General features: G+C 41.3%; 1 protein-coding gene across 1 annotated transcript in view; it reads right to left on the reverse strand.

Moving 5' to 3' along the window:
* Window positions 1-13,826, reverse strand: part of LOC311139040 (integrin alpha-5-like) — a 50,950-nt gene extending 37,124 nt beyond the window's left edge. The window contains exons 1-2 of the mRNA XM_084173886.1: window positions 13,460-13,826; window positions 298-428 (exon numbers count right to left, since the gene is read on the reverse strand). Coding sequence (XP_084030012.1) covers window positions 298-428; window positions 13,460-13,668 — 340 coding nt within the window. The 5' untranslated portion in view covers window positions 13,669-13,826. The remainder of the gene's footprint in view (window positions 1-297; window positions 429-13,459) is intronic.
* Between the last annotated feature and the right edge of the window lie 1,594 nt (window positions 13,827-15,420).

Raw genomic sequence — 15,420 nt, forward strand, 5'->3', positions numbered from 1 at the left:
CAGATGGAACTGTTAGCAGGCATAGGTGTGTCTGCTCGTCCAATCAGCATCCAGGATCCAAACAACCAGTTTTATAATGAATGGTAATGGTACTTGTTTTCTTATGAAGGAGTAATAAAGTAATTCTACTCATCCTCTCAAACAGGTTAAATAATCAAAAAATGAATTTACTCAAAGGCTTTGATCTGAGATGGAATAGCTGAGAGGATCACACAGTGGATAGTTGATACGTTAGCTCTACGGTAGGGCTACTCATTCACAAATAATTCCACCAGGTGATTCAGCCAGGTACCTTACCTTCATTGTCAAAGTGGACGACACTGCAATCCGATTGGCCCTGGCTCCAGGGACATAAGTACACAGCTCCACCTTCGTTGACGTTCGGTTGGCTGGTGTTAGCTTTGGGAGCACCAATCAGAATGCTGACACTATAAAGTTAAAATAGAACACAAAAACACAACATTAGTGCACAGTCGGGCAAAAATACATCATCCAAAAATAACAAGTGGGAGTACACGAAGCATTTACATTTTATTCATATAGCAGACGCTATTATCCAGAGCAAGTTACAGGAGCAATTAGGGTTAAGTGCCTTGCTCAAGGGCACATCGGCAGATTGTTCACCTAGTCAGCTCGGGGTTTCAAACCAGCAAGCTTTCAGTTACTGGCCCAACACTCTTAACCGCTAGGCTACTGTACCTGCCGCCCCAAGTTATTGTTTTTAAATGATTTGGCTATTCCCTCCCTTCATGGATCACTTTTTTCAAATGTTGTTACGTTTCCCTCATCAATCTACACCCCATAATGACAAAGCGAAAACTGGTTTTTAGAAATGTTTGCAAATTAATTCAAACAAAAAAACAGAAATACCTTATTTACATAAGTATTGCTATGAGACTCGAAAATTGAGCTCAGGTGTATCCTGTTTCCATTGATCATCCTTGAGTTGTTTCTACAACTTGATTGGTGTCCACCTGTGGTAAACTCAATTGATTGGGCATGTTTTGGAAAGGCACACACCTGTCTATATAAGGTCCCACAGTTGACAGTGCATATCAGAGCAAAAACCAAGCCATGAGGTCAAAGGAATTGTCCGTAGAGCTCCGAGACAGGATTGTGTCGAGGCACAGATCTGCGGAAGGGTACCAAAACATTTCTGCAGCATTGAAGGTCCCCAAGAACACAGTGGCCTCCATCATTTTTAAATGGAAGAAGTTTGGTACCCGGCCTTCCAGAAGGACAACCATCTCTGCAGCACTCCACCAATTAGGCCTTTATGGTAGAGTGGCCAGACGGAAGCCACTCCTCAGTAAAAGGCACATGACAGCCCGCTTGGAGTTTGCCAAAAGGCACCTACAGACTCTCATACCATGAGAAACAAGATTCTCTGGTCTGATGAAACCAAGATTGAACTCTTTGGCCTGAATGCCAAGCGTCACATCTGGAGGAAACCTGGCACCATCCCTATGGTGAAGAATGGTGGTGGCAGCATCGTGCTGTGGGGATGTTTTTCAGCTGCAGGGACTGGGAGACTAGTCAGGATCGAGGGAAAGATGAACGGAGCAAAGTACAAAGAGATCTTTGATGAAAACCTGCTCCAGAGCGCTCAGGACCTCAGAATGGGGCGAATGTTCATCTTCCAACAGGACAACAACCCTAAGCACACAGTCAAGACAACGCAGGAGTGGCTTCATGATAAGTCTCTGAATATCCTTGAGTGGCCCAGCCAGAGCCCGGACTTGAACCCGATCTAACATCTCTGGAGAGACCTGAAAATAGCTGTGCAGCAATGCTCCCCATCCAACCTGACAGAGCTTGAGAGGATCTGCAGAGAAGAATGGGAGAAACTCCCCAAATACAGGTGTGCCAAGCTTGTAGCGTCCTACCGAAGAAGACTCGATGCTGTAATCACTGCCAAAGGTGCTAAAACAAAGTACTGAGTAAAGGGTCAGAAAACTTATATAAAAGTTACATGTTTTATGTCATTATGGTGTCATTAATGACAAAAATGTCATTATGGTGTATTGTGTGTAGATTGATGAGGGAAAAAAAACAATTTAATCAATTTTAGAATAAGGCTGTAACGTAACAAAATGTGGAAAAAGTCAAGGGGTCTGAATACTTTCCGAAGGCACTGCACATATATTTATACTTCTCTTTTAAAAATACATTTTCCTTTATTATTTTCCACTAACCCTACCACCCCTCCCCTAATTGGAGTAAACTAATGAACATCAACACTTAGGCTTCTACTTCCAGCTTATACATTCTATATACATTTTACAGACACAATCTATTTTACAAAAGTTATATTTTGTTTGTTTTTAGTCCTGTCCTTCCTCCTTTCTAATGTCCATCCAGTTTGATTTATATTTGCCATATATTTTTAACTGTGCTGTTTCACAAAAGTTCTGAACTTATATAAATTTTACAGACAGTATATTTTACATTAGTTGTCTTGTTGTTATTAGTCCCACCCTTCAGCTCCATTCAACCTCTCCCATCTATCTCTTAACACCATCTATATTGGATTTCTATTTGCCATATATTTTTCAACTGTGATGTGATGTTTCACAAAAGTTCAGAACCTTTCTATTCTCATAGTTTCTACAGATTGTAAATTAAAGATACTTTTTTTTTGCTAAAAGGATTATTATATTATTAATCGATTGACTATGACTTTTCAAATCACCCAGTAGTGCTATCTGCAGAGTTAGCTCCAGGTAAATGTTGCAATTCTTCAGCCATTCCTGGACCTGTGACCAAAAACAAGCTACATATGGACAGGACCAAAATAAATGATCTAATGACTCTGTCTCTTCGCAGCAAAATCTGCAGAGCTGGGAAGGTTGTATCCCCTATATATATAACATTCTATTGGTTGCAAGAATTATGTATAATAATTTAAGTTTTGAAACTGGTGTCATTTTGCGTATCAGTTCATAAACCATGTGCCATGGAATCGGTACCTCGAAAATCTCTTCCCAACTATTTTGCAATCTATATTGCACAGCTGTCCATTTTTTGGTCCTTAAATTAAACTGGTATACTTTTTTTATTCCACTTGTCTCTTCCATTTTTGCGGTAATGCTGCAATTATTTGGTTGTAATTATGGGTAGAGCAGACATTTCCATATAATTTTGTTAGCTGCATGTGTGACATAACTCCACCAGTCCTATTTATAATATAATTTACAAAGATTATTTTTTAATTTTTTTTGAAAAATTATGTTTTTTTTAATCAATTAGTATATTTGAATTTAACCACAATATTTGTTGTATTATTTGTTCTGTCTTTTCTGGTGGATTAAACTGAAATTGCAACCAACTTTCTATGGTTTGTTTTAAGAAATAGCTATATTTTGGAGATTATTTCATTTTCAAATAACCGAAAGTGAGAGGTTGTAATCTGAATTAAGGGAAAAAGGCCATTCTTGAATATGGAGTGAGACTGAAGTAACAGGAAACACGTACTAGTCCAGTCTACTTCCAGTGGGCTCAAACATCTTTCCTCCATCAAAAAGACTACATATCCAACATTTAGTAGTTCAGATAGTTATTTAGTAGTTCAGATAGTATTCCACCAAAGAAGCTAAACACGGCACACATTTCATTGAGGTATTGGGCTAATGAGGGGCTGGGGTGGAGGGTTTTAGTTCTGTGGTTAAAAACTATTTGGTTTCCGAGGGTATGAAAGGATAATATCTAGGATCTCTGGATCCATCTACCCATGCCTGAGAAATAAGCTACTGAATCAAGATTTGATTATGCCTGACAGGACTATCAAGTGTACCTAGACAGAACCCACTGGGCAAAAACTGGTTGAATCAACAGTGTTTCCACGTCATTTCAACCCAAAAAAATCAATGTGATGACGTTGAATCAACATGGAAAACTGGTTGGATATGCAAAAAGTAATCAACGTAAGGGCATTTTGTATTTTTTTCACTCAACTTTTAACCTAAATCCAATGACATGGTGACATTTTTTGTTGATTTCACGTTTCAGATTAGTTGACGACTAAACCAAATGTAAAATAAAACTAGTCGTTGAACTGACGTCTGTGCCCAGTGGGAAGCATGTCTTTTTGGGAGTTAGCAGGTTTTTCTGACTTTGCAAGATGGTAATCTTAGACATTCAGTGAATATTAGGCATTGTGCAGCCTTGTTTCCTAAGAATTAGAATGTAAAATGTTAAACGGGGAAAAGTGGGAGGAGGGGGGGGGGGGGTTTAGGGACAGTGCATGGTGCAGGACGGAGCAGAAAAAGGGGCAATACAAAATGGGCAGACTCATTTCTAAACCCCCTTTCTGAGTTTTCCTTGCTATTCAGCTTCAGACGACAATCTGTTGAAAATGAAGAAACGACGAGAACGAACAACACTTTAATGTAACGTCCGTTGAGAGAGACAGAGAGAGAGAAAGATAGAGTGAGAGAGAGAGACAATCCGTCTACCCTTTCAATGCAGCCACACTAAACAGCCAAGCCCAGGAGAATTGCAAAGCTTTAGATGTCGATGAATGATGACATTAACAGAGATCAGACAGCCTCTGAGTCAAGGGGCCCCCAAATGTCTGGAGAGCATAAGAGGAATATTTACATGGCGGGATTAACTTTCCTATAAACCATTCACTTTGCAGCCACTCAATATTTTGAGGACTGAGTTTTTGGGAACTGTTCTCTTTCATATACACTCTCGAGCTCTCCTGTGATTTCTCAAAGTGTTGAGTTGCTAAGTGCCCTTTAAGTCAATGATATACACCTGAAAAGAAATTGAAAACATACAGCAAAGGGAAATCATACCATAGCAAGAGTATCAATATCAGAGTAATGATGCATGAATGAGTCAACTCGAATTTACTGGCCAAACGTATAGGAACACCTCGATTCAAATAGTTTTTGTTTCTTTCAAGTACTTTGAGTTACTTTGAGTACTTTGATTGAGCTTGCCTGGAGTGCTATATGCGTGGGGCTTGCCCCTTTGTGGCTATTCCATTGGTTCCATTGCGCTAACTCTGCAGATAGCACTACTGGGTGATTTGAAAAGTCATAGTCAATCGATGAATAATATAATAATCCTTTTAGCAAAAAAAGGATATTTAATTTACAATAGGTAGAATGGGAAACACTACATTAACATTGCTTATGCACCAAAACCATTCTACAGCTACTGCTCGTTACATATTATTGCCAGACAACCTCTTTACCAAAACACTAGGGTTCTATCTTAACTAGGCTTATTGACTTACACTGTGGATGTCGCTGAGACACAAACAACAGTGGTATGCTGAGAAACAGCAAACTTTTCGGGCGAGTGTGTCACTCTATTTGTCTTTCTACGACCGCAACTGCTCCACCTACTCCAACTTGAGTCATATGACCCCAAACAAGACAGGAGCAATTGCAACAGGCATATGATAAAATTAGGGAAATCAAAACATTAAAAATAGCTAGCTATTGAATTATTTTGTTTATTTCAGTACAAAGACTAACATTGTCCAGTCCTGACCAGGCAAAAAAAGCACCATGGGAGAAAAAGAGCCAACTCCTACAAGAGGACTGAATCAACATTTTCATAACGACTCCACAACACACATTCTGCCCCCCCAATGCTTAGCTGAGCAAACAGAGGGAGACTTAAGCAATTTCCTCCCTGCTGGTGTCAGAAAACGTGTACATTTATTCAGTCAATGGCATCAAACCAGTTCTGCCTCGGAGGACGGTAGAAGGGGTGCTGTGACAGGCGGAGCTGATATAGGCCTCTAGATATTAGTTTAAACATCGCTCAGCTCAGCCCATGTGCCAATGTTGGCTCAGCCCATGTTAATGGTGACCCTCAGATTTGAGTCCTTAACTATTATCGAAATGAGCATTTGCAACAAGTGACCTAACCCCTGACTTACATTATAGGCCTAATGATAATGTCACAGCTAAGTATCTAGAGTGGTCCCATTGTAAACTAGGCCTACATGAATAACTTGATGCCCTTTTCTTCTTCGGATTAGTCCAACCATAGTATGACACTGTAGTTGTTCAAAACCTAGGTCTAGGATACGTCATCTCTCACTATTTGACCAAGCTACCTACATTTAACCTCGTCCCCAGGTTGCACCATTACTTCCTGAGTAATGGTGCAAGATGATACTTCAGTTCAGTCCAAACCATTGGAGTTCCTCTCTGCTGATGGTCTCCTAGTGGTAATTTAAAAGAAAAGGGAGTCGAAGTTCACTATAACAGATGCCTTACTGCCCATATCCTTTCATTATCTTCAGCCGCCATGATGCTGTTGATGACGACGGTCGCTCTAAATAGGCTGTGTGTGTGTGTCCGTCCTAAAATGTAGGATAAGCCTTTGCCACAATTGCTGAAAAGCCTATTCATTAGGATATGTTTTATCAGCATAGGCCTAGAAATAGTATTTGGTGAGTTAAATGGTGTTAAAGTTTCATGACACTTTCCCTTCTACTGTAGGTGATATCATTTTATATCATCAATGAATCTGTAAATATGAGAGAATGTATCATAAATATCTGAACTTGAAGTTGAATGCATTTTTCTTGAAAGGATCAGGACAGGGGTGGGGGTGGCACAGCAGTGATGCGCACTTGTCAAAGTGACATATTAATAACAGGCCTACAATGCATTGCATCATTTGTGTACATGTGATGTACTGTATGAAGTGCGAGCACATTACACAAGTTCAGTTGTTGATTTGATTTACATTTACATTACATTTACGTCATTTAGCAGACGCTCTTATCCAGAGCGACTTACAATTTGATCCGTGAAGGTTGTGGTACCACATTCCCATATCATTAGTTGGACAAAAAGAATGCAACTCTGAGTGAGTACCTCATTTGATAGGCTAAGAAAAACCCAATTTCAGTTGGTAAAATAGGCCTAATTATGTTACTTCATTTCAGCTGTGAATGCTAACATTTTCCTCTTAGTGAAAGGTGAAAAGTGGTGTTACCTGCTGTGGGCATCGGCTAAGTAGGCCTAGCTACATGTTTGAATCTTATTTAATCTCACTCACCATTACACACCTATCAGTAAAACAGCAGGGAGGGGGTCCTTCTTGTATTTGTCAAAGTCCATGGAATCCCTATTCATCCAAGGATTCGAATTTGCCCTTAATGTATTTGATCCAACTCCCCCAAAATGCTGAATATGTATGTGTGGAATATACAGTTGAAGTCGGAAGTTTAAATACACCTTAGCCAAATACATTTAAACTCAGTTTTTCACAATTCCTGACATTTAATCCTAGTAAAAATTCCCTGTCTTAGGTCAGTTAGGATCACCACTTTATTTTAAGAATGTGAAATGTCAGAATAATAGTAGAGAGAATGATTTATTTCAGTTTTTATTTATTGAATCACATTCCCAGTGGGTCAGAAGTTTACATACACTGAATTTGTATTTGGTAGCATTGCCTTTAAATTGTTTAACTTGGGTCAAACGTTTCGGGTAGCCTTCCACAAGCTTCCCACAATAAATTGGGTGAATTTTGGCCCATTCCTCCTGACAGAGCTGGTGTAACCGAATCAGGTTTGTAGGCCTCCAGCAAAGCACCACCACAGCATGATGCTGCCACCCCCGTGCTTCACGGTTGGGATGGTGTTCTTCGGCTTGCAAGCGTTCCCCTTTTTCCTCCAAACATTACGATGGTCATTATGGCCAAACAGTTCCATTTCTGTTTCATCAGACCAGAGTACATTTCTCCAAAAAGTACGATCTTTGTCCCCATGTGCAGTTGCAAACCGTAGTCTGGCTTTTTTATGGTGGTTTTGGAGCAGGGGCTTCTTCCTTGCTGAGCGGCCTTTCAGGTTATGTCAATATAGGACTTGTTTTACTGTGGATATAGATACTTTTGTACCTGTTTCCTCCAGCATCTTCACAAGGTCCTTTGCTGTTGTTCTGGGATTGATTTGCACTTTTCGCACCAAAGTACATTCATCACAGGCTTTGCTGAAGAAAGTGAACATCTGGCAGCCTACTTAGCTGAGTTATACCAATTTCAGATAGAAAATGTGGTATATTACCTCTAAAAAAATATATAAGGCAATGTTTACATGACCCCTTTTCAAACATCCCATTATTTACCACTTTCTTGCAGGTATACCCCTTTTATATAGTGGGTAACTGGCAAATTGGGAGGCGTGTTTTTTTTTTGTTAAATCATGGGGGCTGTTTGCATTTCAAATTATGGAGGTGTTAAACAATGGAAGTGTTAATGAATTTACCTGCAAAAAAGCAGAGAACCATTTACAAAGACCCGATACCTGTATTTTGATTACAGGGTCTGTGAAAATGCAGGAATCATGATTAGGTCTTTATGTGGATTTTAATTTCAATGTGTTTTACTCCTTACCCCTTTCAGATATACCAAGAAGCAGGCATGGTACATTTGTGGGATTTTGGTCTGTGTATGAAATGGATATTACAACCTAAAACATGATTCTTCAAACTGTTCTTGCCCAGAGACCCCCTCCCAGGCAAACTGGTGACCCAGGGACCCCCTCCCAGGCAAACTGGTGACCCAGGGACCCCCTCCCAGGCAAACTGGTGACCCAGGGACCCCCTCCCAGGCAAACTGGTGACCCAGGGACCCCCTCCCAGGCAAACTGGTGACCCAGAGACCCCCTCCCAGGCAAACTGGTGACCCAGGGACCCCCTCCCAGGCAAACTGGTGACCCAGAGACCCCCATCATACATGAGCAAAAAAATAAATATCAGGTGAATGATAATGGTAAGGAGAAGTAATCAACATTTTAAAATGAATCGTTTTGGTAGATAGTTTTACATTATTTTGAACTCTCTACATTATAACACAGACTATTAGCTAGAAAGGAAACTCCAAACATATTTTCGCTAAGAGCAGCTGTTACGCCTCAATCACACCTACAGCGTCATTGCAATGTGTGACATCAGGGACAGAATTTCTAAATGATGGTCCTCTGTAGCTCAGCTGGTAGAGCACGGCGCTTGTAACGCCAAGGTAGTGGGTTCGATCCCCGGGACCACCCATACACAAATGTATGCACGCATGACTGTAAGTCGCTTTGGATAAAAGCTTCTGCTAAATGGCATATTATTATTATTATATTATTATTATTATATTATTATTATTATTATATTATTATATACTTTTAAATATGATTTTCTTGCAGTTTCAAATGTGTAGTTACAGGAATAAGAGTCCAGATAGGCACAATGAGACCATAACTCATAGCTCAACAAAACATCTACATGTCATTCAAAATGTCACATGAAACATGGACACTGCATGTTTCTTTGTCATGCCTAGTAGCCAGGTCTGTTTGTGCTTTAGTCACCTTCTCTATCGTTTATAGCCATGTTAAACATTGAAAAGATAAACAACAGGATTTCTATTTATTTTTATAGTTGATATAATAATGTAATACACTAATATAATACAATGGGTTCTGTCAACAAAATCATTGAAAATAATAATAACCAATAATGAAATCATTATAATCAGTAAACTCTTCAAGCAGTGTGTGTGTGTGCTTCCTCTGTCCTTGTTTCCTCCACTCCTTGTTTCCTCCACTCCTTGCCTCTCCTTGAAAGTGCATTGGAGCCCGAGGGGAGGAACCTTCACTCCTCTCCCCCAATGTGCTTTGAGAGGGAGGTGAGGAATGGAGGAAACAAGGGGAGAATCTCAATTGTATTTCCTTCATTCCTACATCCTCTATCCTCGCCTCCTTCTCAAAATCCATTGGATAAGAAGGTGAAACGGGAGGGACCTCTGACCTTCTCATCCAATTGGTTTTGAAAAGGAGACGAGGAGAGAGGATGCAACGAATCAAGGAAATGCAATTGAGATTCACCAAAGGACAGAGGAAGCAAGTATTTGACAGCTATAACAAAAAAATTGACAGCGCCAGACAGATTGACTGACTGAGCTACCATAATACCCATTGTCTGTCCAGAAACAACCCCTAGACCCTACTGCCCAGAGTCTAGACACTTGTGGAGATCTGAGAGGGATTGATGGGTGGTGACAGAGTGAGAGCTCCACCTTACCCTCTGATAGGCTTGGTGGAATTTTGGCGGTATTGCTTACACCTGTCCAATTCTCTCAGATCTCCACAAGTGTCTAGGGTTAGGGGTTAGGGGTTGTTTCTGGACAGGACCCCACAACCCTTCGGGTGTGTGGTGGACCTACAGCACAACACTTGAGGCATTGGTAGGATGTTTAATTCCATTGCTATACACACACAGATGTGCACAGGTGTAAGCTGGACACACCCACAGCACCATATCAGCCTGATCAGACAGGTCTGGGTAGCTGGAGACCTGCTGTAAACAGTGAAACGCTATATTTACATGTCTACTATTTACACCCTTGTTTAAATCCAAATAGTTAGATGTGCAACCACTAACTACAGCTAGGGCATATCTCTAGTCTAGCAATAGATACTGTTGTTTTGGCTGTATAGCATAATTTAATAAAGATTACCAATGGTTAGCTAGGAATCTAGGATATATCAGTTAGGCTTGGGTAGTATATAGTATATACCATATAGCGGGGTATTTGGAAATAGCCACGGGATGGTTTTTCAATACCGTTGAAACTATTTCTTTGAAGTTTGAGTTTAGAAGTGCAACTGAAGCACAAAATTAGTCTGATGCCGAGCAGAAATTACAATAAGAATCATTTTAGATCTGCGTTTACAAAACGCAGAAATAAAAAATGTTAAACTCAGAATTCTAGTTATACCCCTAAGTATTACTTGCTATCTAAGTGGCTAAATTAATCAGGTAAATGAATTAATAATACATTTATAATTAATTATATTGTGTTAACTTTCTGCCGTGTTTGAGAAGTCAAAGCCCTTTGGATGAGTTATTTGTACAGCTGCCACTGCTATCTTGATTTCCTTGCATTTTTTCTCCTCTCCGTTCTCGGCTTGTCAGCTCCTCCCCCCTCTTCTCAGAGCAGAGCAGGCAGGCCCGTTGCCCTAGCGACTCCAGACTCCACACAGGCACAGCGTCTAGACATCCTGCTGGAAAGCCAGTACTGCATCCGTCAAAACTTTGTTCATTTGCACAATGTCTCTCGATCACATTTGCTTGTAAATGACATTCGGTAGCTTCTACCTATATTTATATAACTTTATGAGCTGGGTTGCCTGTCTGCAATTAGTTTATTTTCATTTGCGGTCTGTTGGCATATTTAGCTAGCAGCCTCCATGGAAACTCACTATTACTTTTGGTAATTTTGTTAGCATTCTGGTAATAGATGCCCAATGGGTTTTTTTTTGGCGCCCCCTTGTGTACTAAGCCGGTAATACCGTAAATCCTGGGGTAAGAGAAGGACGGTATGACAATATGAAAATCTGGATACTGCCCAACCCTAATATCAATCAGCTAACCATTTACAGTAACAGAAGTTCATTAATAAGTCTAATACACACTACATTTAATGCAGAAATTGAGAAATCTTGGCACTGTGGCACGGTATGGGCAACTGTTAATCAATTAGTTAATAGACAATAGATTCATAGACTGAAGATTGAAGGGTGACCTTCTTTGAAAGGACAGGAAGTGTTGGCTGTGCACTTGACCAGGCATTCCACATTTAACCCCACCTACATTTGAACATCGAAATATCAAGCAGTTTTTTGGGTTTTATATGCAAAAATGAAAAAATAAGCATATATTTTTTTATTTAAAAAAAAATTATATTCAAAACGAATAATCAGGACATTTCACGTTCCCGATTGCTCCGTTTTAACTTGGAAAACAAAAGATACACGGACCTTAATCTTACCTCAGGAATGTTCAAATAATGTGTTCTACAAAGTAGGCTAACTACTGTATCTTGACCCCCTTAACAACATATACACCAAAATGGTCTGTCAATCCTCGAGATCAACATGAATTCCCACACTTTGGCTGTTGTTAAATAGTGTGCAGTATTACACAAGCTCTTCATCACTTGACTGTCATTCAGAAAATCCTTTCCTGAATCAGCTGTTGCTCGATAATGTCCCCATGTAACTAAACAGCTAGACATCAAACGAGCATCAAACAACTATTATGCGTAGGCCTAATTATTGAATAACCCTGTTAATGACAGTATCGATGTTTGTTTCATTAATCATATTAAAGTTACTATTTCTGTTAGAAGCATTGGATTTTGCAATCACATACATTATTTTGGATATGTGCCCATGAAAACAGTTTTCACACCTTAACATAGGGAGATACGAAATGTTATGAAGTTATGGTACACTTCCGAGATCTCCATACAAAAAAAAAGAGTCCGACAGCAATATCTAGGAATTGTACAGGATCAAGGACAATGTGTAATTCAATTGTTAAATGCTTACTATATGATATAACAACAAACAACATTATCATAAATGTAAGGAAAGAAAGGTAGTGTTTTATGTCAGACGATTTTTGCAGAATCTGTGAAGACTCCAGGCACGAGAAAGGGTTTAAACATAGGTTTTGATTCACCTCATGAATTATATTGAATGTATCTATGTCCCCCCTTTATATCTTAATGTATTCACATGAGAAAAACAAATCTAATTATTATGAATTACTTTGTAACAGCTCCAAACAGTTGTCCACTACAAGAAATGCTCACTGGTACTCTAGTTTATAAAAAAGAACCAAGTACATTCATTTTCAATGGAACGCTGGGTTTGCCTTGCAGCATTGTGTTGCAGAGGCAGTTGCAGTGCTATCTGTGTGGATAAATCGAACATATGCATCAAATTGTATATGTAGGAGGCTTGACAGAAGGTGAATGTTGAACTTTTGTTGCACCCATGTCCAGATGATGCTGCGTACCATTTTGCGCAATGACGCTGTAGGAGTGTTCGAGGCATTAAGCTGGTTAAAAAAAGGTTAGCTGTGTGTTGGAAAAATGTGTTATGTGTTAGCTATGTGTTGGTGTCCAAGTCAAGAAAGCTTACCAGCAGCCAGCGGCACTTGCCTCACTGGTAGCCTATTTGTGGGTGCTTTTACAAAGCCTATGTCAGATACTCCATTTTTTATATATATATATTTTCGTGGGCCACAGATTGAATACCACTGAGCTAAAACTTTAGATAATATCATACCATGAGGGTAAATGGGGAATAATTCCCCCAAAAGGCGGTGTGGGGAAGAAGGTGGCAGGAGCTGTGGTGGTGGACTTGTTCAAAACCTGTTCCCTTTGCCTCTATGTAGCCTACAAACCGTTATTCAAATCGTATGAGTAGGCTTGTTAGACAGCTGTATAACATGGTAATGCCGTTCAGGCTTAAACGGTGATATTATACTGTGCACAACAACAATATCAAATAGCCTATATGGAATCATTAAAATCATAACTTTTGAAGTGAAAGCAATTGTGTATTATTGTGCCAAACAGCTGCCTAGAACAATGTAAAGAAAGCAAAGCTAACGGAGGGGTAAGATGAATAAGCACTCACCTAGATGAAGTATTGTAGAAAAAATCCACCGAATAACCGAAAAAACTTTCCCTAGGTCCAGTGTAGACGACCCGGTTTTCGGTTTCCAAGTTAAATGTTACGCACAGCTGGATAAAAACCACTGCAAGTACAACCAACTGGGCGCAATAACCTGGATTTCGCGGGGTTGAATTTACTGAAAGTGTTGCAAGTTGCCGTCCAGTGCCCATTTCTTTTGTGCGTCTTTTCTTTCATCGAATCGCTAGATACTGTTTAATCTGCTGCGAGGTGTGAAACTCATCATTCGCCTGCGTAATATGTTTGGTAATGCATATTCCAGCACATACAATTAATTCCTTGTGAATTAAATAGGACCCCGTTTCACTCTGCTTCTCGCTCTCATAGGCTAACGTTACTTGTTTTAGCAGTGTAGACTCGGGGAGGGAGTTACATTTTGGGGTGGAGCTTTGGATATTAAACATGGGATGTGGGCGCACTCCAAACCTGTTTTGGTGTGTGTGTGTATTCTTTGAGATGTAGGCCTATCAAAATCGATGAAAAAAGCCTAGCATAGATTCTTATAATTTTGTGAAGATCTAATGCATTTTCAACAGTGCACTCATATCAGCTCTCTGAACGCTCCAAGAGCTAATTTACTAACGCCCAGAGCGCACCCCTGAGCGCAACCCTGGCACTCTAGAGTGAATTTACGAACACACCCTAGAATTGAAGATGACAAAGGTTAAGACAACTGGGTTCTAATATCCCATAACTCTTTGCAACAATGGGAGCAGCTTATTGTCACGGTTCAGACAGACGACCAGAGGACCACAATTGCGTCACACCAGAAAGTTTATTAAACCTAAGGGAAAATGGAAGTAGGGAGTGAATGAAGGCTCCAGGGGTAACAGGGATCCCGTCCAATGTGCTGGGTCTGTGCCCCCCCCAGTGGCAGCGATGCGTCCTATGAAGCCGGTGGTGGGTGGTCCAGAAGTCCTGGGGGGGGGGAGACACAGACACAACAGGGCGGAATGAAACAAGGCAGCAGTACAGTTCAAGGGAAATCCAAAATCCGTAGTAGCAAGGCAGAAGGCTGGTCAGAGTTACCGGGATTGAAGAGTAGTCAGGAGTCGTAATAGCAGAAGCAGGTCTGGATCTCCTGAGGCAGAAGAGTATCCAAAAACAGGCAGGTCCGGGGTCACAAAACCAGGGTGAGCCAGAAGCGCGAGCAAACAGGTTCCGGGTGTGAGCTTTGCAGACGATCTGACACCGGAGAGCTGAAAGACAGGGCCTTAAATACTGGGAGAGGTAGTGGGTAATGCAGCGCAGCTGGCAGAGTAATTAGAGCAGAGCAGAGCAGGGACAGGTGGAGCTAGTTAGGCTGAGTAGAGAGAGTGGTGAGCAGAGTGGAAGACAATTAAGGTGGTAACCCGGTGGAGTGAGAGGCCCATGACAGAACCCCCCCCCCAAGGGACGGCCCCAGAAGTCCCAAGAGCAACACCACGCCGGGCGGGAGGAGGGGAGCCGGAGGAGGGCTAGAACTCCTCCGAACGGTCCGAGTGAACGTCCTCATCCTCGGAGGAAGCCGGAGGGCCGTGGTCGGGAGATGGGACAGGTCCCGAGACAGGATCAGGCACAGGACAGGAAGCCGAGCGGGCAGGACGGTTAGGGACCCCTCTGGGGCGGCCCCTACGGATTGCAGGTTGATCAGGATGCCGTTGGTGGAAAGCGGTGATGAGAGTCCTATCCACAATCCGACTAGCTGGCACCCAGGTCCTCTCCTCAGGTCCATAGCCCTCCCAGTCAATGAGGTACTGGAGACCCCTACCCCTCCGTCTGGACCGAAGCAGGCGGCGGACGGTGTAAACCAGACCACCATCGACGAGCCGTGGAGGAGGAGGACCAGGCGCAGCAGGGACCAGCGGACTCTCATGGATGGGCTTAATCTTAGACACATGGAAAGTGGGGTGCACCCTCAGGGA

The sequence above is a fragment of the Coregonus lavaretus genome, assembly GCF_964263955.1.
Source record: "Coregonus lavaretus genome assembly, chromosome: 12".
NCBI lineage: Eukaryota > Metazoa > Chordata > Actinopteri > Salmoniformes > Salmonidae > Coregonus > Coregonus lavaretus.